Below are 24,094 nucleotides of genomic sequence, written 5' to 3'. Positions count from 1 at the left end.
ATCTTTGCTCTTCGAAGTTAGAGGCTCAATTTTTTAGTAACATTTGTGAACGAATTTCAACTTAAAGGAGTTCAATTTTGATGAATTGAAAAACTTGCCCATTATGCAGCTGTGCGAACATATATTGTAACCATTAATGTTTTTATATAAAATATTAAAAATTCATATTATTATAAAAAAAAGATTATAATTATTATAAAATAAGACTTTTAAGATCCGAATAGGTTGGTGTCAGGACATAAATATCATCCCTAATCAATTCAAAATTTTTTTATCTAATTATAATTGACATTCTTAACCATCTATTTAAGTAAATAAGTTAATAGAAAATAAAGGTAAAATAAGAAATCTTCTTTAAATAAAAAAATACAATAATAAACTATTTAATTATATTTATATATATATATTACTGAAATGAAGTTGGAAACTTGGAATAAACTCAAACCAAACAAGCATGTAGACCTTTTTTATTAGCAATAAATTTAACTCACGAAGCTTCGCAGTTCAACCAATGCTTATGTGCCAATAGACGATTGGATGCTTATGTGGCGATACATGATTGGTGAAATCCTCTGCAACTACGTGCTCTCGTTCTATTTACTAAAGCAGAGATTATATTAATTTGAGCATTTGGCTCTCAGTCCAGACAGACATAGATAGAAACTAGAATCAATTCATGAAGATGACGACTCTCAACGGATCAGCCATGGCGTCTTTTCTATTGTTTCTTCTAATTGCCATCTCCATAGGTATTATTTTTACTCTCTATAGAAGTAGAACCTCCATTAAACTCAAAGATCTTATTGTAAATTTCTAGATCTGATTATCGAAACACTGATTGAAATTCATCTAGTCGTTTAAATCATGTCATAATCTGCTTTTCAGCTTCAGCAAAGAAGTCTGGCGATGTTACCGAGTTGCAAATCGGAGTGAAGGTAAAATCACTAATTCCTTATTGTGATTCGTAATGTTTGAAGAAATAGTTGATAATAATGCGAATTGCATTATATTTCTTCTTACTTAGTTTCTGTTTTCTTCATTTCTTGCAGTATAAGCCAGCAACCTGTGACATTCAGGCACACAAAGGTGACAAAATCAAAGTTCACTATAGGGTAAATGAACTATATCTTCTGTATTCCTTCAATTTCCTTGTTAGTTTTTTTGTCTGTAACAATGTGATGTGTTATAATTCTGGATCTGTAACTATTGATATTAAATTAATCAACTACGGGTTTCCTTTTTGTTTGTTGAGCTAAACAATGTTTTCTGTATTTGTATTATTGCAGGGAAAACTTACAGATGGAACTGTTTTTGATTCTAGCTTTGAAAGGGGAGATCCAATTGAATTTGAACTTGGCTCAGGCCAAGTGATTAAAGGTATGTGGAGAAGAAAATTTATTAGCTGTTACTTCTCCTTAGGTTGCAAATGTGTAATTTCAAATCATAGATAGACCAATCATTATGTTGTTACTTTTTTTATTTGAGTGAAAACTGCAAAATATAACTGGAACCTTGCAATAATGGCATGCTCAATGTTGAAGCTTGTAGTTTCTCTTTCAATTGTCTTTAGTGGGCAGCCTTCTGAACAATAGCATTTGTGTTAGCATGATAAATGTCGATACTAAGAGTATTTGTGTGTTCATTTTCTCTTCACAAATCGTGAAATGTGTGTAACCTTCAACGCCATAGGTTCTTAATGTATGCACATCTTGCAGGATGGGATCAAGGGCTATTGGGATCATGCGTTGGTGAGAAGCGAAAGTTGAAAATACCTGCAAAGCTTGGATATGGAGAACAAGGTTCACCACCAACAATCCCAGGTAATGCTTTTAAACTTTCTTTTGGTACCAATTGAATCAAAGATCCGTTGTGCCCATTTGGAAATACTAAATTTATGAATGTGTTTGACTAAGTTAATGTTTCTAAAGATGGATCAACATAGTCTTTTCAATGTTTTATTATTAGCCTATAATCAACCACTTCTTCAAATCATCAACTAAAATACCAAAACATCTTTATTACACAGGTGGTGCCACGTTAATATTCGACACTGAGCTCGTCGCAGTGAATGGAAAAACATCAAACGGAGAGAAAACAGTAGAAGATAGTGATCTATAGAATGAGATAACGCCTTCATTGCTCGATGTTGCTCGTGGATGAACTGAAACTGAAACACTTCTGGCTTACCTAATTTATTGCTTGGATGATATCTTCCTTTTTGAATAGAAATGAATGTTAAAACTGTCATTATTATTCCTTCACCTATAACATATGCAGATGAGATTTTCCTTAATTGGCTTTACATTTCAAATCTTCAAAAAATGCGTGACCATTTGGTTGTTTTTAGGAAGAATTGTCGAATTTGAATCGACCCCAAATATCTCGAATTCGAATGACAATTTGTTTCAATATCTTATCTTGGTTCTGTGATAGTGGCCGAAAAACTTTCATATAAAATAAGGTCTTGTTTTGGAAAAGATTGTTTATTAAACATTATTGAAAACTCATTTGCATAATGGCATGTGGTCAATTGATTTGTCCTCTTCTTTACATAAAGAATATTTAATATACTTCAATTTCATGGAACTTTCTCATTTTGTCTTTTGTTACAAGTGTCATTATTTATTTATGTAATGTCAAACCAAACAAGAAATTGATATCTTGAACTCTTTGGGTTGGTCATCTTTGTTTAAAATCATCCATATTCCTTTTCTAAAAACTCATTTCTTAGTTTAAAAGAGATGATTATGAAGTTTATTAACTTCCTAAATTAAAATATATATATATATATATGCTACTTTAATTATGTTTTTGATGATTAATACAATATTATTGAATAAGTATAACATTACTATTAATATATTAATCACTTTAATACCCAATACACCATGCTCAATTATAATCATTTAAGAAGAAAAAAAAAATCAATATAACAAAAGTTTTGTAAAATATATAATAAATTGACCAAATGTATATACATTTTTTTTTTTTATATTTAGTATTAAAAATCTTTATATATCTTAACAATTGGCCCAATTGTCAAATTGGACCAAGGTGGATTAAGATTTCAGATAACTTTTTTTTAAACTTCAAATCATTTGAAGTTTTTTATGGTTAAAGTTATACATAAGAATTTTTTTTAACGGTTTTTAAACGTCGTTAATTTATTATCTACGTGTCATTTATAAATAAATAAAATATCAATATCACCAATTTAAATATCAAATTTCAACAAATAGAGGGTTTTGACTATCGAATTTTAGAGAATCGGTAGTTAAATTAGTGACATGATATTTTATTTATACATGAATGACACGTAAAAATAAGTTAACGACGTTTAAAATGTTAAGACAAAACATCGTTTTATATAATTTTAATAATAGTAGATGTTAAGTTGGAAAGAATATTTCTAGAATCAAACCAAATCAAGAGTCATGTTAGCATATAACATTAGATATTCCTCCTCTAGTTTATTGACAAAAAGTATCTCACAGTTATTAACTTCAGACTCGTTCGTTGAATATATTGTATATTTAACTTGCGAGAATTAGTCGTACTCCGGAACTTATTACTTAAAAAAAAAATAATATATATGAATAATGATTTATCAAATTATAAAATTGATTTTATTTATATTTTATACTATATTTTATTTTTGTTAATTAAAATTTATTAATAATAACAATAATAAAATTGAAAAGAAACAAGAGTAACCCTTATAATGGGCGAGAAGGCATCCCCTCATTAAGTCCTCTACCTAGCCGCCTGTGACTCAACAACCATTTGAATAGGCCCACGCGCCTGTCACGTGCCTATACTCTCCTACTCTCTACTCGGTCCATGAGCCAATCCCGTCCCTTCACTTCTTCCGCCCCTTAAAACGAATAATCCCCAATCATCCCTCGCATATACCTTTTTCTTTTTCTTTTTTTACAATTTTACTATATTAAATTATTTATTTCCAAATCATCATTCACATCTCACACCAATATTAATATTAACCTTATTAAAAAGAAAATTATCTCGTCCTAATTTTTTATTTATTTTAAAAAAGAGAACTAGTCTAATAATTCATGATCTTGTTTCCCGTGTTTTTAAATTAAATTAAATTCGTGACAATTTTGATCTCTTAAACCGACTCATACGATTCATGCTCTGTCAAAAATATTAAATTACCCAAATTCTAAACTAATATTGATATTTTAATTCTAAATAAACATGTAATAAATACAGAAAAAGAATATTCGCTACTAAATTCGTTGGATTATCCTTCTTTATGCATAATTGTGAAATGGATAATGCTTTTCATCCTTCTCTCTCATATATATATATATAGTTTCATCTTCTTCCTTCTTCTTCATCTCATCACGAAAATGGCAGCATTCATCAAAATCAAACGAGTTACCGATCCACTCAACCACGAAGCAAGAGCTCGAATAGTCGGTGGTAATGTCAGTAGCGGTAGCGAACACATGATCACTACTCATTACGAAGAAGACGATACCGATTCTCCCTGCCTCTCCAATCTCGTTAACCGTTTTCTCGAAGACGAAGAAGAAGAAGACGAGTTCAAAAACCGAGCCAACGAGTCCGATTCCGATGAAGATCTACTCATTTCGCCTGCGGATGACTCCGCAGAGGAATTAGTTACTCGAATAATCTCATCCAATGTCGATTCGTTCAGGAACTTGATCATGTTCAACGTTTCGAAAGCAGTTACGCTGTCGCGATCTAACGATTTGGATAAATCGATTTTCCGGCGTAATGTGATGGCGTTTCTGAGAGGATTAGGTTATAATGCAGGTATATGTAAAGTGAAATGGGAGAGTTCTGGAGGATTAACTGGCGGATGTTATGAATACATCGATGTAATCAGATCTGATACTGGTAAACGTTATATTGTGGATCTGGATTTCGTTGGTGAATTTGAAATTGCGCGGCCGACGCAGAACTATTCGAGGATTTTGCGATTGTTGCCGATTGTTTTTGTAGGTAGAGTTGAGGAATTGAAGATGATTATTCATGCTATGAGTAATGCGGCGAGACGATCGTTGAAGAAGAGAGAATTGAGTATTCCGCCATGGAGGAAGAATCGGTATATGCAGAATAAATGGTTTGGTCCGTACCGCCGGACTTCTAATGTAATTCCGGCGACGGCGACGGCGACTTTGAATCCGGCGTTTACGGCGAAATGTTTTTGTGTGGGGTTTGATGCTGTTAATGACGGAACTAGTAGATATTCCGTTAAATAATATATGTTTTTTTATTTTACTTTTTATTTTGTTTAAATATTTAGTGGAAGTTTTGGAAATTCTATATTTTTATTTTATGTATTTATATAGTAAATGAAAATAAGAACATTAACTAATATTAAGTATTTTGGAATTTTTTTTTAATGAAAATAGAGAATATTGAAAGAACTTAAAATAAAATCATTATTAGGATTGACTATTCAAATAAACTTGAACAAAATATAAAAGGCACAGGATTTTGAATATAGGATTTTGCTAATCTTTTTTTCCTAAAGGAAAATATTATTTATTTTTATTTGATTAAATAAAATGAAAAAATGAAAAAATTTTGATTTATCAAAATTTGTTTAATATATCAGAAAATAAAAGTGGGTGATATTTGAACTCATAATCAAATATAAAAAAATTCATTCAGTTATAATATTTTATATTTAAAAATAAAATGAATTTAACAAAAAAAAAAATCTTAATATTTGAAATAAGTGGGTTGTGATAGTCCCGAAGGTTTGTCTGACTTATCCAAATTTGATCCTAGATCTCTGTAATTTTAAAGTCCTTAAATTTGAATATAACACCTCTTACAAATTATTATATCATTTAACCCATTAAACTAAATTATTTAAATTAAATATAATACAAAAAATTTAATATTTTTATAACATAAAATATAAAAAAATAAAGAAAAAATAAGAACAATTTTTTTCATATGTCCCCAAAAATTTGAAGTGGTTCCGTCGTAAATATAAGGTTAATTCAATCTAACTATTAACCCTAATTATTACCCTTTATAGATGTCATTTTTGAGATTTAGGGTGGAGTTGAGTGGATTATATAATGAGATTTTGAAAAGGCATTATAAAATGTTGCAAAAGATCTCGAAAATAAATATATGATTTTATAAAATGAGTTTTCTAGAAAGAAAAAAAGAATAGAGATAAAATAAAAATAAAAACTTATTTATATCGTGGGAAATGTATGGGAAAAGATAGAAAGAGACTAGACATACAGGTGTTGACTGGTGGCGGTGGGCAAGTGTTACTAATAATAATAAAGTGGGGACGTGTCAGGAGGATAATGTCCTTTTTTTTTATATCGATTATTATTTTTTATTTATTTAATTGAAATTTGAGGATAATGTTTTTCCTTAAAAACCATATCCCTACATGTGTCACATTATTAAAATCACCTCGCTTTAAACAACATCTATAACTAAACATATAATAATAATAATAATATTTAATATAACAAGATTATGTTCATTTTAAACGCCAGGCAACCCAATTAAAACGGTTCCACATCATAAAAATAAATTGAAAAAATGTAATATGGTTGTAAAGAAATGGTAACATCCTTCACTTCAAGAAATAAGTAAACATTCAATCCACAAATATAGTTTATGTCAAATATGATTCCCTGAAAATAAAAATAAAAATCACATATTTAATTCTTATTTAAAATACTTAAGATTAAAATTAAAATAATTACGATAGAATCATAAAAAAGGATATATATATATATATATATATTCAAATTCATTTAGACAAACCAACTAAATATACTTATTGGAATAATAAATCTCTATTGATTGTATATAGGGTTTTGAAATAAAAAAACTGATGTGCTAAAGTGAAATATATATTTTTTAAATAATTGAATCAAATGTATATAGATAGGGGTATTGATAAAAGTGTAAACAAGTCGAATTTAAATTTATTTATAAAATTAGTACAACCCTATCCACGTTCACCCAATTTTCCTAAATAAATTACAATGGACAAGATTGAAAGAATAGACTAGAATAATCTTTTAACAAAATCTGAATTATTTTTTAGGGGACATAGACATCTATTTGTAAGGAGGATGAATCTAGATGTTAGGCTTTGTTTGAATTGGGTTGATTGAATAATTCAATTTAAAAATTATCAATTAAAATATAAATTATTATTCATTATATATCCAATACATTGAAGTCTTCTACCTAACTTTTAATAAACCAAGGATGAATAAAGTTTTTTATATGACACAAATGAGAACCATTCAAATAGAGATTAGATGGAATAAATATCTCACAAGTGTTAAGTGTACTAATAACCATTCATATAGAGAAAATATTTTAGATTGAGTTTTAAATAAATCAGATAGAAGAAATTAGTGATTAAGATTATTTTTGTTAGGTAATTAAGCAGGGATGTTAGGGTTTGAGTCCACCACAAAAAAAAAACAATATTTCTTATGATAGAAATGTGACAATCTTATACTTTCTTAAATTTTTTAAATTTAATTCATTATTTTTCTATAATTTATAAAAAAAATGGTATAAAACATATATTTATTCACTCGTTTTATTCATAAATTTTCGATTATTTTTCTAAACACAATCTCTGCTCGAATTCCTAGATTCATTTCTGCAATTGATGACGACGGTATAGAAAGGGTTATAGATTGAAGTGGTTAATATGAACCCTATAATATAGCCTCAATCGATATTGATTCCTGCAATCATGCTTTCTGAGCTAAAGCTCAAATAATTATTTTTCTCTAATAAAATATCTCAAATGACAATGTTTATCTAACTAATCCTAAAACACTCAAATCGATGATTTAATTAAAATTGTTAGTTAAATATAAATTCATAAAATCGAGAGTTTGTTTGAAGTAAAAAGAATTTAGTTTAAAAAAATATTATTATATATGTATAATTGTTAATCTTATTTAAAATTATAAAATCATAAATTTTAGAGTCGATTCAAAATTTTAACTGTAACTTAAAATCCACTTGAACATTGTCATATTTCATCTTGATTTGGGAGTGGTTTTTCAAATCATTTAAATTAGTGGCTTTTCATGATATTAGAATGACAAATATGTTTAATTTATGATTGAATATTTGTAGATTCACTAACTAAATGACATTTGAAAACAATAACAATCGGGTCAGTGGGTCAATCAAGCAAAGGAAATCAGTTTTTCAAAAAATATTAGAGTTTTGTCAAATCAAAATGTAACATAATCATTTGTATTCAACCACAATTTAAATAGTTTTTAATAGGATGGAACAACACGAGTTATATATTTTAATTGATTAGACAAGATCTTTTACGGTTAAACTACATTTATTACATAACAATTAACATACTTATAAAATAACAGAATATGTTAATGCGGCAATATTGACAAAGAAATAATACCCATTCTAAAATGACGATCCACCAAATTACAAATGATAAATATTATTCACGTGCCCATAGAAAATCAAATCTTTGATATTGTTTACTTATGTCATTGTAAATATTTTGTTAGGTAGTCTTGATTATCTATATAATTTTCATTTTCATTAAAGTATATTATTATGGGTCATAAGTCATAATCTTATTCTCTAAGCATCGTATTGGGGAAATTGGACTAAATGACCCTAAAGATAGGGGTATTTGCGTCCGTGGTCACTGATAATTAAATTTGATCTGGTGACCACTTTATTTTTTTTGGACGAAATTACCCTTTTCGCTTAACGCGAAGTGACTTCGCGAAACGCAAAGTGAATTAGGTTAATATAAATATTTAAAATTTTAATTTCCTTCATTTTGCTTCTCTCTCTTCTCTCTCTTCTCTCTCTCTGTTCTTGTTCGTCGGCCGACGACGGCGAAAACTTTGGCGACGAGGACTACGATTATGCCCCATGAATCTACAAAGATAAGAAAACCTTAACCTGAATCGATGTTTATAATACAGATTTATGTTCTTATTTCAATACCTTCATTTCAAACCCTAACTCTAACCCAAATCGATTTATGTTCATGTTTCCAGCATCTCCATCTGAAAACCTTAAATCAATTAAATCTGTTCATATTGGTTCATACTGGTTCATATTGATTCATATTGGTTCATTTTTTTGTTCATCTTATTTTTCTTATGTCGATGATGATATTTGCAGATCATATGGGTTCTGTTTCGCGAAGTGCTTCTCGTTACGCGAAGTGTTTCTCGTTACGCGAAGTACTTCTCGTTACGCGAAGGGCTTCTCATTTCGCGAAGGGTTTCTCGTTTCGCGAAGGGCTTTATGTTTCGTCATATGGGTCTGGATTCAGTGAAAAAGTACTTACAGCAAGACGGAAACCGGCTAAGTGTCGACGTTATAGATGAAGAATTTTCTCAATAGTCAATACAATTGAGTTATTTTCATTTAGGTGTTCTATAATTATATGTTAAAGGGTTTATTTATAGAATTGTATTTTGAAAAGGGGGAGACATAGAGAAATTGAGATTGGACTTGGATAAACTTCCCTTTCATATTAAGGGACTTTAATCCAATTTGCATTATTAAACTTAATCCTAAAGGACATTAAAATAAGTTTCATTTACTCAAATTCTCTAATTAAAATGAAGCTTCATTTCTTTTGTCTGTTTTATTTTTTTAATCAGATATATATAAAGTTTTTCTAATTATTAATGTAATATTGTACTTTCATCCTGTCACCTAAAAGAATCAAATGATAAACATATTTTTGTTATTTATATTTGGGATAGAAATTTAAGACAAAACTCACCAAAATGTAATGTTTTTATCATTCATACTCACCAAGAAGTTTCAAACTAGACTAGAGAGTTATCATATATAAAGCTATAAAAAAACAAAAAATGGAGGACCAGTCTAATTATTATTTGAACAAATAAGATATATATTTTCTTTGGATATTGGTGGTAATCTATTATGGAAATAAAAAATTGTTCTCATTCACCTAATCATTCACCTAATATTTTCTTTGTCCTCGTCAATTTGTTCTAGTTGTTCATATTGCGCACCACCACGCCCATTATTATGATTGTCTGATTTTCTTTGTCCTCGTCGACGACATTCATGTTCATACAATCCCTCCACTTCATCCTCCGGTTCCTCACGATCCTTTGGTTTCTCATAAGATCGCTCACGAGATTTCTCCCTATCACCCTCTCTATTTCTTCCCTTTTCACGGGATTTTTCCCTACACATGATGGGGGTGAACATCAGAAGCATTCATATCAAAATGCACAAACTGAAATTCAGATTAAAAAACACTAACTGTGTTTGGGAGAGGTACAATTCCAATTCTTTTGTTTGTTTAACAATTTAAAACTAAGAATTCAAATGAAAGCACCAAGGGTGTATGTAGTATTACCGGTTTGCATGACGATCAGCCCTTTAGTATTCGTAGTGCTTATGTAGTATGCCCTTCGCGAAACGAGAAGCTCTTCGCGAAACGAGAAGCTCTTCGCGTAACGAGAAGCACTTCGCGAAACGAGAAGCCCTTCGCGTAACGAGAAGCACTTCGCGAAACAGAACCCATATGATCTGCAAATATCATCATCGACATAAGAACAATAAGATAAACAAAAAAATGAACCAATATGAATCAATATGAACCAGTATGAACCAATATGAACAGATTTAAGGTTTTCAGATGGAGATGCTGGAAACATGAACATAAATCGATTTGGGTTAGAGTTAGGGTTTGAAATGAAGGTATTGAAATAAGAACATAAATCTGTATTATAAACATCGATTCAGGTTAAAGTTTTCTTATCTTTGTAGATTCATGGGGCATAATCGTAGTCCTCGTCGCCAAAGTTTTCGCCGTCGTCGTCGCCAAAGTTTTCGCCGTCGTCGGCCGACGAACAAGAACAGAGAGAGAGAAGAGAGAGAAGCAAAATGAAGGAAATGAAAATTTTAAGTATTTATATTAACCTAATTCACTTCGCGAGCACTTCGCGTTACGCGAAAAGAGTAATTTCGTCCAAAAAATATAAAGTGGTCACCAGATCAAATTTAATTATTAGTGACCACGGACGCAAATACCCCTATCTTTAGGGTCATTTAGTCCAATTTCCCTCATATTGTACGAGATCTTTCTTGTTGCCTACTCTTTAAATAACAACATTATTATTGTTCAGTATATACATCATTAAACTTTTATTTGGTATATTTTATTTAATGATAAATATTTAAATTTAAAAATAATAAAATATTGTCGAAGATAAATAAATATATACCCAATCCGATCTGAATTTTGGGAAAATAAAAAAAATACTTTACTATTTTATTGAGAATTTTAATTTAAATAAAATAATATTTTTAAATATATATTTAATTATGTATTTATTTACAAATCAATGAGTTATTTCTTCGTGATGAATTGATGGCACCAGTCCTACATTCTGTCGATGTGGATCAAGGGAAAAGGGGATCCATAGGAAGAAGATTGTACCATTAGAGAAGCAAAGGAGAAAACCTCTTTCAATATAATTGGACTTTTATATAATCCAAATGGGGTAAATCTTTCTATTAGAGAAAAGGATGACAAGTTACAAATTATGTCTGACATGTATTTCTATTACTATGAAATCATGAAGCTTATGTCTATGTATTAACCGGATTAAATGTTATTTCAATCGAATTTGGGTCATTTCTATATATAAAAGAAAACATTGATTTTGAATTGTTTATATGGATGACTTACCAAACAAAGGTATCTAAACAAGGTATTCTTAAATATATTTATTTTCTTAATTAAATTCAAATTCATAAAATAATAAGCAAAGTAATATCAATACAATAATAATTCATAAAACACCATTATTAACATCAAATTTTCTCAATTTTTTTTCAAAACAAACATTTTTTAATGACTCAAAACAAATTCAACAAAATAAAATACATAAAAAAAATAAAAATACTCAATTTAAAAAACATTACAACCAAAAGTCTCTAAATATTTAATCTATAAAGAACGTAACAAACTAATTAAAAAATAAAAAAAATAAAAATGATAAACTCAACGAAAGTAAGTCTACGAATCAACGTGGGTAAGAGAATTTTTTTTTTTAAAATGTCCCGAAACGCTTATTTCAAGTCCCGAAACGGCTTTATAATGTCCCGAAACGGTCATTTTGGGACCCAAAAAAAAAAAAATTATTTTTTGAAATGAGTGGTTTCAAGACCCGAAATGAGCGCTTTCGGGACTTGGGAACCACTGGCAGGCCAGGTCGAATTCATGAACCTACTTTCGTTGAATCTTTCGTTGAGTTGAGTTTATCCTTCCTCTAAAAAAAAGAATGCACTAGAATAAAGAATAAGAGACGAACATTTTATCCATTTGAAAACAAAATTCTAATAGTTAAATTTGTGATCCTTATAACCTATTGTCATCTATAGCACAATTAAAATTTCAAACCCATTAGATGAAAACGGCCCTAGTGCAAGCCCAAATAACAATTAGGCCGCCTATAATTAAATTTTGAAAATTAATTTAAAAAAAAAAAACAAAAAACTTTCTTCTAGAAAGTCTGCTAACGTGTCTCCAAATTAATGGAAGAAAAGGATGAGAAATGGTTGAGAAACCTCCACTAATGGTTTATTCATGCATACACTCACCAACCACTTCCTTCTTCACCAAGACAGCACATCGTTCACACTTCACACCACATATATCAATAGAGACTAGAATTCAAATCTAAAACACCAAGAAACAAGAACGGCCATGGAAGATAACTACGGAATTCCAATTCTAGACATAAAAGTTCATAAAGTCATTTCACCACTCGGCCGTGGAGCCAAGGGTGTGGTATTCTTGCTTCATACCAAAACCGAATCTCCAAAAGAACAGTTTCTAGCTCTAAAAGTGGTTTCCAAATCATCGATAGAAGAAGATAATGCATCAAGAAGACGATACAATAAAGAATATAAAACAATTCACCTGGAGAAAGAGATCTTGAGTAGTCTTCATCATCCACTTTTGCCAAAGCTTCAAGGACTAGTTGAAACCGAAAGGATCATCGGTTATGCTATCGATTATTGCCCTGGAGGCAACCTGCATTCCCTGAGAAAGAAACAAACAGAGAAAATGTTCTCTGATAACATCATCAGGTAATGAAATGAACAGAATATCAATTCAATTGTTGTTAATCTCGCTTAGCTTAACTTAACTCAATCAATTTCTTCTTCCTCAGATTCTACGCTGCTGAATTGGTCCTAGCATTGGAATATTTACACGGATTAGGATTTGTATACAGAGATTTAAAGCCGGAAAACATAATGATCCAAGAAAACGGCCATCTAATGCTAATCGATTTCGATCTATCAACAAAACTCCCTGTAAAACCTCCACAATCAATCCGTCATACAACGAAACAATCTGCGCCGGAAACTAACAAGAAGAAGAAACAGTTATTCCGATTTCAGAAATATCGCAACTCCGGCATATCGCCAGAAGACGATTCAACAACAACAATAACCGTACCTGAACTCGCTTCCATCCCTACGAAATCAAACTCGTTCGTCGGCACGGAGGAGTATATTGCGCCGGAAATCATACAAGGAAACGGCCATGATTTCGCCGTCGACTGGTGGTGTTTAGGTATTGTTCTATATGAAATGTTATACGGTATAACTCCTTTTAAAGGAACAAACAGAAAGGATACCTTTAACAGAATACTTCATAAATCGCCATGTCTAGTCGGAGAGACGACGTTTCTACGAGATCTGATCGAGAAACTTCTCGAGAAGGATCCGATGAAGAGGTTAGGGATTGAGGAGATTAAACGCCATGATTTCTTTAAAGGTGTTGATTGGGAATTGATCGGGAAGATTTCTAGACCGCCGTATTTGCCGATTGAAGAAGAGGAGATGAAAGAGAATGGAGAAATTGATGTGGAGAGATTTGTGCAGAGAGTGTTTGAAGAAGAAGAGATGAAAGAAAAGGAAAGGACGGTTATTGATCATAAGAAGAATGTTCAGGAGCTAAATCAACTTTATGAACCTAATCCTTTTCTTGTGTTTTAATAACAATTTTGTTTAGTTTAAAATGAAATATATAAATAGTATGATAAAAAAAAGCATTGATACTATTTATTTATTTATGTTAGTATATGCATTTAACACATAAATTTGTTAAATAAATAAAAATTCAATAAATACTATTTATTTATTTATGTTAGTATATGCATTTAACATACAAATTTGTTAAATAAAAAAAAATCAATAAAAAGCTGTTTTAAATAAGTAATATTTAAAAAAAAATTAGAACGAATAGTTGCTTCAGTAGAGTCGGTTGATTCCGGCGATTCTGTTGATGAAGCAGTCAATGAAGAAAGACATGGTTTTTTCAGTCGAAGAAGAAGCAAAGGCAGGAGCAGAGCCAGAAGCTTCCCACCTACTACCATGAAGCAACGCAACGATAGAGAGCCAGTTCTCGTCATCCATTTATATAGGCGCCAACTTGCCTAGCATCTCTTACAGTTCGTATAGCAGCATACCTTCCATTTCGAGATCCAGAGCATCCACTTTCCATTCGGGGAACCATTTCCAGTTCCATTTCTTATGGAAGGAGAAGGGACGCCCTATTAGTAAGCATATTGATGCGCAGTACATAGCAGATCTGGCCGAAATTCATTTTTCTTATCTCAAAGCAAGCAAGAATTTTAGTTTGAATAAGAAGTGAATCACTAACTAATTCATAGTGTCGAAAGTGATTGATTTAGGTTGTCCATTGTTACTTACTTAATAAACATACCCATCATATTAAATAAACTTTTAAACTAATCTAAATTCTACAATTTAAACCAAAAAATATATAATCAAAAATTTAAATTGCAAGATATGAATTTTTTTTTTTAAATAATTGAATTTCGTAATGAAATATATTAATTAATATGATAATTAAACTAATAAATTTTATAGATATATTAATTTGTTTTTTTTATTTAATAATTTTTATAATTAATTATTTTTAAATTAATTTAAAACATATTAAAATATTAATAATTTTTATAATTAATTATTTTAAAATTAATTTAAAACATATTAGAATATTTCATCAAATCATTTGAATATACTATTTATTTAATATATAACCATTTAAATTTATCCAAAAAAACTAACCTGACAGTCAAAATTTAGAATTTATTTAATATTGTTAAAAATCTATAAATTCATAAAATAAAATATACATTATAATTAAATATGTTAAGTATATACTATATTAATTATTTAAAAATAATATTGAACATGAGTCAATTTATTTGAATATGTACATAGATTTATTTATATAATTAATAGATAGAAATTTAATAAAATAAACATAATAAGAAAAATAAATAACTAAGTTATAGAATAAATTCATTTAAATCATTCAGACAAATAAAAATATTTTGTTCCCACTTAAAATTTGTTAAATGAATGAATGTTTTTTAACAAAATATTCAATTTAAATGGTAGAAGGAAGAATATGTAGAATAAAAACAGACCATAATAGTGCTTGAAAGAAGAATCATTAAATCATGCTTCAAATAAAATCTAAATTCATTAACCATAGAATTCAAAAACAGAATCACATAAACAAAACAGTTTCAAATGTAATGATGTAAAACATCTCAGCTTGTTCAATCTGACAGACAAAACCAAAAAAACCATAGCTAGATCTTAGATATAATAATAGCTCATTCGTCTTCCTGGCTGCGCAACCTAGCCAACTTGTTGGTGACAACAACATCAAGTTGAGCTGCACGTTCAACAATATCCTTTCGCTTCCTTGTTGAAACATTGTGTGCAATTTCAGCACAGTAGTTCCTAAATTCAATCCAAGATAAAGATCAATGAACATTCATTGGTTGAAAATCCAATACTTGAAAACATAAGGGAGTAATCGAAATCATACCTGTTGTGCATCATCAAGATTTCAAGTTCCTTGACATTGTGGACAATGAACTTCTTGAATCCATTAGGAAGATAGTGACGGGTTTTCTTGTCTGAACCGTAACCAATGTTGGGCATAAGAGTGACACCCTTGAACTTTCGCCTAACACGGGAATCAATACCCTTTGGCCTACGCCAGTTTGTCTTCAAAAGACAAATACCATGTCAGTAAGTGAGAAAAATACGTGAATTTTAGATACAACATTCAAATGGCATTGCACTCTGTGCTGAACATATACCTTAACACATATCCTTCGGTCACTCTGTGGCCTGATAAACTTCTTCACCCTCTTCTTGATAATCTTCTTGGTCATCAAAGGAACAGCCATTTTACCTAACATATGAGAACATACAAAAAATCATAAATATATTGCACAGCCAGCATTTGATAAACCAAATCAAACATGCATAAGACATGCAAATCCTATAACAAATAGCTTTTATGTTACAGGTAAGGATTTGTGATTTCCATTACAACAAATAGCTATGAGCATAATAAAACTGCAACAAATTTTCTTAATTGTTTCAAACATTAACATCTTATAAGACGAATGACGAGAGTAAATCCAGTTAAATCGTGTCAAGAGAAGCATCCGTAACCTCAATCCAAACAGCAGTGCAATTGAAAATAAAGTATAACCAATGACACTGATTTCAAACACAAACCTAAGTCGACATCTTAAAAGTCGAAAGACGATAGTAAATCCAGTAAAATCATAACAAGAGAATCATCCGAAACCTCATCCAATACTTCTGTGCTATAGAAAACATAGTATAATCTATGAAATTGATCTGAAACACAAACCTAACGCTAGATCGAGTATCCGAAATCAACGAGAAAACAATCGATGTCTACATATCATGCTTAAGCATAGGCTTATACGTAATCGGATTAAGAAGACGAAGAAAGAATTCGAACCTGTTGGGTGTTGAGCTTCCTCCTCTGCTGCTGCAGCCTACCACCGGTGGAGAAGAAATGAGATTTAGAACTAGGGCTTCTCGTCTCTATTTATATGATAATGAAACACATAAAACCTATTCTCGCACAACGAAGTGGGCTTTGTTTAATTAATTTAAAGCCTTGTTAAAAAATGCTGAATTAAAAATCCAGGCCCAACTTTTAACTTCATAAATTCAGCCCATATATGTAATAATTTAGTAACACATTATGAGAAACTAACCATTGATTGATTTTTTAATTTTCTTTTATGAAAATAACAACAACAAAAAATTCCTTATTTATTTATAATAAATAAGTTTTTAATGAAAAATTAACTTGAATAATCGTGTTGATGGCTAATAAACATTTAAAATTTGAATTTTCTTTTAAATTTGATAGTTATATATTATTTTATTTATATGTGTAAATAAGTATAAAATTAATTTAATAAACAAATTATATTACAAAATATCATAATTACAAAATTAATTATAATAATTTATTTATTTAAATAAGTAATAAAATGTTATATAATATAAATTAACTTTCATTTGTAAACAGTTGTACATTTAGTCAGATTGTCAAGTTTTGGCCCTTTTGGGGCTTAGATATATTAGGTAAGGTTATAATTTATTATTAAACTTTTTTTATCTTATTATATAAGTAACATATATATGAATAAAAATAAATAAATAAAATATTAATGTTATTAATTTAACTATTAAAATTTTAGTTTAGTTTTCACTATTGATTTAAAATAATTAATAGTAAAATTCTATTGTAGATTATTTATTTATTAATAAATTTTAAGTATATAATAGGTTAAAGACTTATAAAATAGTTAAAGATAAAATATTATTTTGTATATTTTAATAATAATGAAATTAAATTTAAGTTTGAAAATAAATGTTTGAAATTATTTGTCATAAGAAGTCATAATTTGACAAATTAACATGTTACTGTTATTATAAATTTTTAATTTATATCAATAAATAATTTACTTTTATAAAATATGTAATTTTAAGAACTAAAATAAACTAAACCTTTAGTATTAAAAGACCTAACGCTTTTATCGAAAAAGAAAATTACCTAACGCATTTTCCTCCACTTACGAATTGTTTTTATTCGTTAGGCCAACCGGTGGTCATAGCACAACTTATTTTTTTTTATTAAAAATATGAATTAACATATAAAGTATTAAAAGTACATCTTATTTCTTTCCTTTTTTTGGGTTGAAAATGATATATTATTTCCATATGAAAATTTATGTATGTATGGTTGACAATAATAAGTATGGGTCACATTTATTGCCCATTATTTTCCTAAACCCAATTTTTATTCTAGTTGATTTTTATTAATTAGGAATTATTCAACATATTGTAAATTAATATTTTTTTTAAATAATTAAATCAAATCAAATACAAAAATAATAACATAATAATATTTTAAATCATTTTTTTTATCAAACAAAGATGAAAAAATCAATCATAATTTTTATATTTACCATAGAATAAATTATATATCTTACCATAATTGACAAACTTTTATTAGATATACAATCCTATTTATTTTTATTTTTTCTTGTGAGCTTCATGTCACTCGAGCCTCTATGGTTATTTCGATGCTATGCACCGTATATATCACATATACACAAAAGTTAAGTATCACTCTTCTATTTGTTAATTTTCTTTTCTTTTCACAGGTGACGATGCTTTAGCAAGAGGCATGTCTGTACTTGGTAGTATCGAACTAACCGAAGCCTACCTAGATCCACCCTGGTTAATAGGATGAACTAACACGGTTTTAAATTATTATTTATGTTGTTTATATATATAATAAAAGAACACATGAATGTATGTAATTGTAACAAATTTAAAATAATATATATATAGTTAGAATATAGAGTAAAACATTTATTTCAATACATATTCCTTATAAAAAAATTAGAAAAATTAATAAATAAAAATTGGTCAAATGTGTTGAAAAATGCATGAAACACGCCTTTTATAACAAAAAAATAAAATGCCATTTTCTTGCGGTGGAATTGTAAAGTCTTTGACTTTAATTAACTTTTTTTTTTCTGATAAAATTATAAGTGGTATGGTGTGTTCCCACTTCCCACCACGCTAAGATGGTGACTTAGTCTATATTGGGGTACATCATGCATCTGTCATGTATATATATCAAGCACCAAAAAAATATATATTTATTTTTTATAATTAACATATTCCATTGTTTATAACTTTTATATCAATAATAAATTAACTAGAAAATCTAATTAAGATAACTATGTGTTAGTTTAAAATATTAAAATTAAGAGTTTAATTAAAATTAAAATGAATGTCATGATTTTATAATAATGTTAACTTTCAACATATAAAAATAAAAATAAATTCAGGAAGAGGTCATGCATCCTTGGGTGACATTATTTTCAACATTAAAAAGAGGATAACTAAAATGAAGATAACGCTAAAAAACGATATCATCAATGAAGATGACACTAAATCTCCTCAATTGTACAAGATTTTAAGTCTCAATGTTATCTATTTTAATTAAATGTAGGGATATTTGTTTGAGTGGTTGTAATGGTTCTTTGTTTTATTTTAATTATTTATTCAAGTCATGTTATAAATTAAAGGAATATATTTGTTTTATGGGTTTTCAGTTTTCACCATTTTCCCAATAATCTAAAAAAAAATGTGAATTAATAAAAATTGTTTAACATTTAAACAAACACATTCCAACGTGAGGGTAACTAGTGCTATAAATAACAATAAAATAAATCAATTGAATTGTCAATAGACAAGTTATAACATCATAGCATGATGGGATTTTATTTAATTTATTTTTTACTTACAAATCACTATTCAAATAAATAAATGTACAAAAGAATGAGTAAAATATTATAATAATAACACCAACAAAATAATTCTCTAACATATGACAATTGATTAATTTAATAAAACTATCAAGCCTATTAATGTTTTAAATTAAAGACACTTGTGCATAAGAAAATATTTAAGTTATACCATTCAAGGCACATAATTATTAAACCCTAATCTATATATATATAATGATGCTTAATTTTTAAAGTGTCCGGATTGCCGGGTCGAGAGCTGTGGTTAATTTGGATACTTGGGTCGAATTGTGGGTTGACCCGTTTTAAAATTTAAAACGGTTAAAAATATAATTAAAAATGCTAGAGGTATGTTTCGAACTTGCAACCTATCAAAACAAGTACAACTCTTTAACCAACTAGGCTACAAAGATTTTATATTTTAAATTCAACACCAAATTTGATAAACGCGGGACGTTTTAATATTAATATAAGTTCAACTTTTTAACTAACTAATCTATATATATATAATGATGCTTAATTTTTAAAGTGTCCGGATTGCCGGGTCGAGAGCTGTGGTTAATTTGGATACTTGGGTCGGATTGTGGGTTGACCCGTTTTTAAATTTAAAACGGTTAAAAATATAATTAAAAATGCTAGAGGTATGTTTCGAACTTGCAACCTATCAAAACAAGTACAACTCTTTAACCAACTAGGCTACAAAGATTTTATATTTTAAATTCAACACCAAATTTGATAAACGCGGGACGTTTTAATATTAATATAAGTTCAACTTTTTAACTAACTAATCTATATATATAATGATGCTTAATTTTTAAAGTGTCCGGATTGCCGGGTCGAGAGCTGTGGTTAATTTGGATACTTGGGTCGGATTGTGGGTTGACCCGTTTTTAAATTTAAAACGGTTAAAAATAAAATTAAAAATGCTAGAAGTATGTTTCGAACTTGCAACCTAACAAAAACAAGTACAACTCTTTAACTTTATATTTTAAATTCAACACCAAATTTGATAAACGCGGGACGTTTTAATATTAATATAAGTTTAACTTTTTAACTAACTAATATATAATAATGTTAAATAAATGGATACTTGGGTCGGATTGTGGGTTGACCCACCCATAAATTTAAAACGGTTAAAAATAAAATTAAAAATGTTATCCGTAATTTTTTTTCACGTTTTTATATATTATTATTCGTGCAAATGCACGGGCTAAATGCTAGTTGGCATAAAGGCTGTTATCTATGAAAATTTGGACTATTTCCAAATTTTATTTGTTTACTTTTATATAGAAATATTTGGACTATTATTTAAATATGTCAATTATTGTTATGCTGAAATTTAATACTAGTTGTAAATTAAAATATAAAACTAGTAAATTAGGTCTAAGCTGGATTGATGTATTTTTAACATAAAAATCATATATATATATATATTACATTTTATTTATTTGTAATTATATAATATATTTATTTTATTTTTATAAACTTCAAATATAGAATAACATTATAATAATTTAACTAATTAAAAATATTGAAGTCAAATTGGGCTAGTAGTCAATTGAGATTTCGGACTTCATAATTAGAGACTCCTTATTATTGAAAATATAAAACGAGATTTATCTTAAAGGTTTCAACACCATTAACTTATAATCTTCACCACATTCATAAATAAATAAAATATTAGTGAACACCATTAACTTATAATCTTCACTACATTCATAAATAAATAAAATATTAATTTCACTAATTTATCTACTAATTTATCTACCGAATTTAGCAAACTAAGAGTTTTGACTAATGAATTTTAAAGAATTAATGATCAAAACTATCAATCTCCTGAAATTTTATAATAAAATTTAAAACACAATTTTTTTAAATTTATTTATTTATAGATATCAAGTAGATAATAAATTAACAGTGTTTAAAATCGTTTATACAAAATATTATTTTGTATTAATTTGAAAAAATAACTTTGAAATTATAATAAGAGCCCAATTTGACAATTTGATATTTTTTAAAAATTAAAATAAAGGCTCGTTAATACAATTTTTTAAGATTGCATACTCTTTTCTTTTTAAATGTCAAAATTTGAGACTTTTTAATGTCAAAATACACAAAAACGAAGTTTTGTTTTAACGATTTCAAATATTATTTACTTATTATTTACGTAAAATTTATTATTAAATAAAATATTAATATCAATAGTTTAACTACTAAATTTCAGTAAAGAAACAATTTTAACTATTTATTTTCTTAAATTGGTTAGTCAAAACATCAATTTATTTGGGTTAAAATTTGATAGTTAATTTAGTTATATAAATATTTTATTTATTTTAAATGAACGTATATAATAAATTAATCGTGTTTAAAATCGTTAGAATAAAAATTATTTTATATAATTGTAAATTTTAAAAAAATGTTTCAAATCTTAATTAGACAATAAAGAGCTTCAATTTCAATTTCAAAATTTAGTTAAGTAAAAAGTATAAATAAATGATAAGGCTGTTTGGATGTAAGGAATATAATTGATGAAAATAAATATATAAATTTGTAAAAATTTAAGTCAAAACAAACAAGCCAATGTAAATTCAATCGAACGTGACCGACGCGGCAAGTTGCTATATTAAATATCTCTAACGACCCATATCTCTTAACCAAGTTTCCCTATCCACGTGTCAAACAACCATTCGTTCAATCAGATGCACACTAATTTAATCTCCACACCATATCCCCCCTCCAACATCTTCTTCTTCTTCTCCAACCCATTCATTATAAAAACCTTCATCAGATAGTTCAGACTTTCAAAGCTCAACAACAATGGCGTCTTCTCTCTCTACTCTCTTTCTACTCCTCTCCTTAATCTCACCAGCACTTTCTCTCACATGTTCTTCACAGAAATTCTCAAACAACAAAGTTTTCAATCAATGTGTAGACCTTCCAACTCTCAACGCTTATCTTCACTGGACCTATACAAAATCAGTTCTCTCCATCGCCTATATCGCTCCACCTGCGTTATCAAACGGCTGGATCGCTTGGGCGATTAATCCCACCGGTAAAGGTATGATCGGAGCTCAAGCGCTTTTAGCATCCAAAGCATCGAACGGATCGTTAACAGTTCAAACATACAACATTACATCATACAGCGGGATCGTACAATCGAAAATTGCATTCGATGTAACCGATCTAACCGCTGAACATTCCGGTGAAGATTTCCAGATCTTCGCTACTTTAGCGTTGCCGGAGAAATTGACGACGATTAATCAGGTTTGGCAGGCCGGCGGTGTTGTAACTAATGGAATGCCGGCGATTCATAGTTTTGGTCCTCAAAATCTACAATCTACTGGAATGCTTAATTTGATTTCTGCTTCTACGCCTTCGCCTGTTGGTGCTCCTCATCCATCTGCTAATTCGCCATCTCCTAGCTCTAGTAAAGCTCCTTCGTCGCCGAATTCACCGGCTCCTGGTACAGCGCCGGCGCCTACTACTACTATTCCGAAGAATGCAGGTAAGAAGATTGAGATTGGATCTTCGATAGTAATTTTATTATTCTTCTTCCTTGTTTCTTTCTATTAGATTACAAACAATTGATCGATACTATGAGGTGAGTATTACCTCTTTGAATTTCTGGAATAATTTTAACGATGAACACAGTTTGATGATTATTGTAATTTGATCAAGTTTTGTTTTGCTGCATCTGTTGTTTCTGAATTTGATGATTATTGTATGATCCAATTTGATTGGATCATTTGATTATTTTGAAATTGGTTGAATTTGATCTAGTACATCAAGTTATTGTATCAATTTGGTTCTTCAAATGAAAAGAAATTGAATTCCACACTAATTAGGGATTAGGGTTCTTATTAGCTTCATAAAATTTCCTTTTTTTGAAAAAAATTATCTAAATGAATTGTTTAAAACTTAGTTATGATAGGTGGTTATTCTCTTTATTATTCGGATTGGATATATGGGTTTGATAAATTTTTGAATATATGACAATTTACGTTTAATTATTCATAGTGTTTATAAACTATTTTTAATACAAAATATTTAACATAATAACAATTTTAAACAATTTTTTTATCAAACAAAAGATATAAAATTAAAGAGCATAAATTGTCGTTGATTTGTAACACGTTTATTTGATTTTTGCTTTATCTTTATAACAGTCTACAAACATATTTGCAAAATTTATCATCTAACAAGTTCGAACAATACGAGATTAGAGATATTATCTCTTTTGAATGCTTCTATTATTATTATTATTATAAAAGAATAATAAATCTTGAATTGGTTGATTGCTAATTCTAATTTTTACTATTAAA

General features: G+C 28.7%; 5 protein-coding genes across 5 annotated transcripts; 4 read left to right on the top strand and 1 right to left on the bottom strand.

Annotated features, from left to right (window-relative positions):
• Positions 1-610: 610 nt before the first annotated feature.
• Positions 611-2,586, top strand: LOC124936400 (peptidyl-prolyl cis-trans isomerase FKBP15-1-like). Its single transcript, XM_047476900.1, has 6 exons — positions 611-749; positions 886-935; positions 1,050-1,112; positions 1,287-1,377; positions 1,716-1,820; positions 2,027-2,586. Exons 1-6 carry the CDS (start codon positions 677-679, stop codon positions 2,116-2,118), a joined length of 474 nt encoding a protein of 157 aa, XP_047332856.1. The 5' UTR covers positions 611-676; the 3' UTR covers positions 2,119-2,586.
• A 1,787-nt stretch (positions 2,587-4,373) lies between these two features.
• LOC124936568 lies at positions 4,374-5,288 on the top strand. The gene has a single exon (XM_047477076.1). It carries the CDS (start codon positions 4,374-4,376, stop codon positions 5,250-5,252), a length of 879 nt encoding a protein of 292 aa, XP_047333032.1. The 3' UTR covers positions 5,253-5,288.
• A 7,455-nt stretch (positions 5,289-12,743) lies between these two features.
• Positions 12,744-14,116, top strand: LOC124936031 (serine/threonine-protein kinase OXI1-like). Its single transcript, XM_047476481.1, has 2 exons — positions 12,744-13,149; positions 13,233-14,116. Exons 1-2 carry the CDS (start codon positions 12,764-12,766, stop codon positions 14,062-14,064), a joined length of 1,218 nt encoding a protein of 405 aa, XP_047332437.1. The 5' UTR covers positions 12,744-12,763; the 3' UTR covers positions 14,065-14,116.
• A 1,445-nt stretch (positions 14,117-15,561) lies between these two features.
• On the bottom strand, positions 15,562-17,011 carry LOC124935787 (60S ribosomal protein L32-1). The gene is made up of 4 exons (XM_047476211.1): positions 16,895-17,011; positions 16,215-16,309; positions 15,938-16,119; positions 15,562-15,849 (listed from the first exon to the last, which is right to left on the bottom strand). Exons 2-4 carry the CDS (start codon positions 16,302-16,304, stop codon positions 15,720-15,722), a joined length of 402 nt encoding a protein of 133 aa, XP_047332167.1. The 5' UTR covers positions 16,305-16,309; positions 16,895-17,011; the 3' UTR covers positions 15,562-15,719.
• A 5,538-nt stretch (positions 17,012-22,549) lies between these two features.
• LOC124936655 (auxin-induced in root cultures protein 12-like) lies at positions 22,550-23,465 on the top strand. Its single transcript, XM_047477171.1, has one exon. It carries the CDS (start codon positions 22,590-22,592, stop codon positions 23,343-23,345), a length of 756 nt encoding a protein of 251 aa, XP_047333127.1. The 5' UTR covers positions 22,550-22,589; the 3' UTR covers positions 23,346-23,465.
• The last annotated feature ends 629 nt before the right edge of the window (positions 23,466-24,094 follow it).

This window comes from Impatiens glandulifera, chromosome 4 (genome assembly GCF_907164915.1).
Source record: "Impatiens glandulifera chromosome 4, dImpGla2.1, whole genome shotgun sequence".
Classification (NCBI taxonomy): Eukaryota; Viridiplantae; Streptophyta; class Magnoliopsida; order Ericales; family Balsaminaceae; genus Impatiens; species Impatiens glandulifera.
This window is presented reverse-complemented; position numbering and strand designations above follow the sequence as displayed.

What these genes read in the sequence shown, in the direction of transcription:
- LOC124936400 (XM_047476900.1), top strand. Translation starts at nt 677, where the DNA reads ATGAAGATGACGACTCTCAACGGATCAGCCATGGCGTCTTTTCTATTG. An exon ending in TCTAATTGCCATCTCCATAG is followed by an intron (nt 750 to 885) that starts GTATTATTTTTA and finishes TCTGCTTTTCAG; the next exon opens with CTTCAGCAAAGAAGTCTGGC. An exon ending in AAATCAAAGTTCACTATAGG is followed by an intron (nt 1,113 to 1,286) that starts GTAAATGAACTA and finishes GTATTATTGCAG; the next exon opens with GGAAAACTTACAGATGGAAC.
- LOC124936568 (XM_047477076.1), top strand. Translation starts at nt 4,374, where the DNA reads ATGGCAGCATTCATCAAAATCAAACGAGTTACCGATCCACTCAACCAC.
- LOC124936031 (XM_047476481.1), top strand. Translation starts at nt 12,764, where the DNA reads ATGGAAGATAACTACGGAATTCCAATTCTAGACATAAAAGTTCATAAA. An exon ending in TTCTCTGATAACATCATCAG is followed by an intron (nt 13,150 to 13,232) that starts GTAATGAAATGA and finishes CTTCTTCCTCAG; the next exon opens with ATTCTACGCTGCTGAATTGG.
- LOC124935787 (XM_047476211.1), bottom strand. Translation starts at nt 16,304, where the DNA reads ATGGCTGTTCCTTTGATGACCAAGAAGATTATCAAGAAGAGGGTGAAG. An exon ending in ACCGAAGGATATGTGTTAAG is followed by an intron (nt 16,120 to 16,214) that starts GTATATGTTCAG and finishes TGTCTTTTGAAG; the next exon opens with ACAAACTGGCGTAGGCCAAA. An exon ending in ATCTTGATGATGCACAACAG is followed by an intron (nt 15,850 to 15,937) that starts GTATGATTTCGA and finishes GATTGAATTTAG; the next exon opens with GAACTACTGTGCTGAAATTG.
- LOC124936655 (XM_047477171.1), top strand. Translation starts at nt 22,590, where the DNA reads ATGGCGTCTTCTCTCTCTACTCTCTTTCTACTCCTCTCCTTAATCTCA.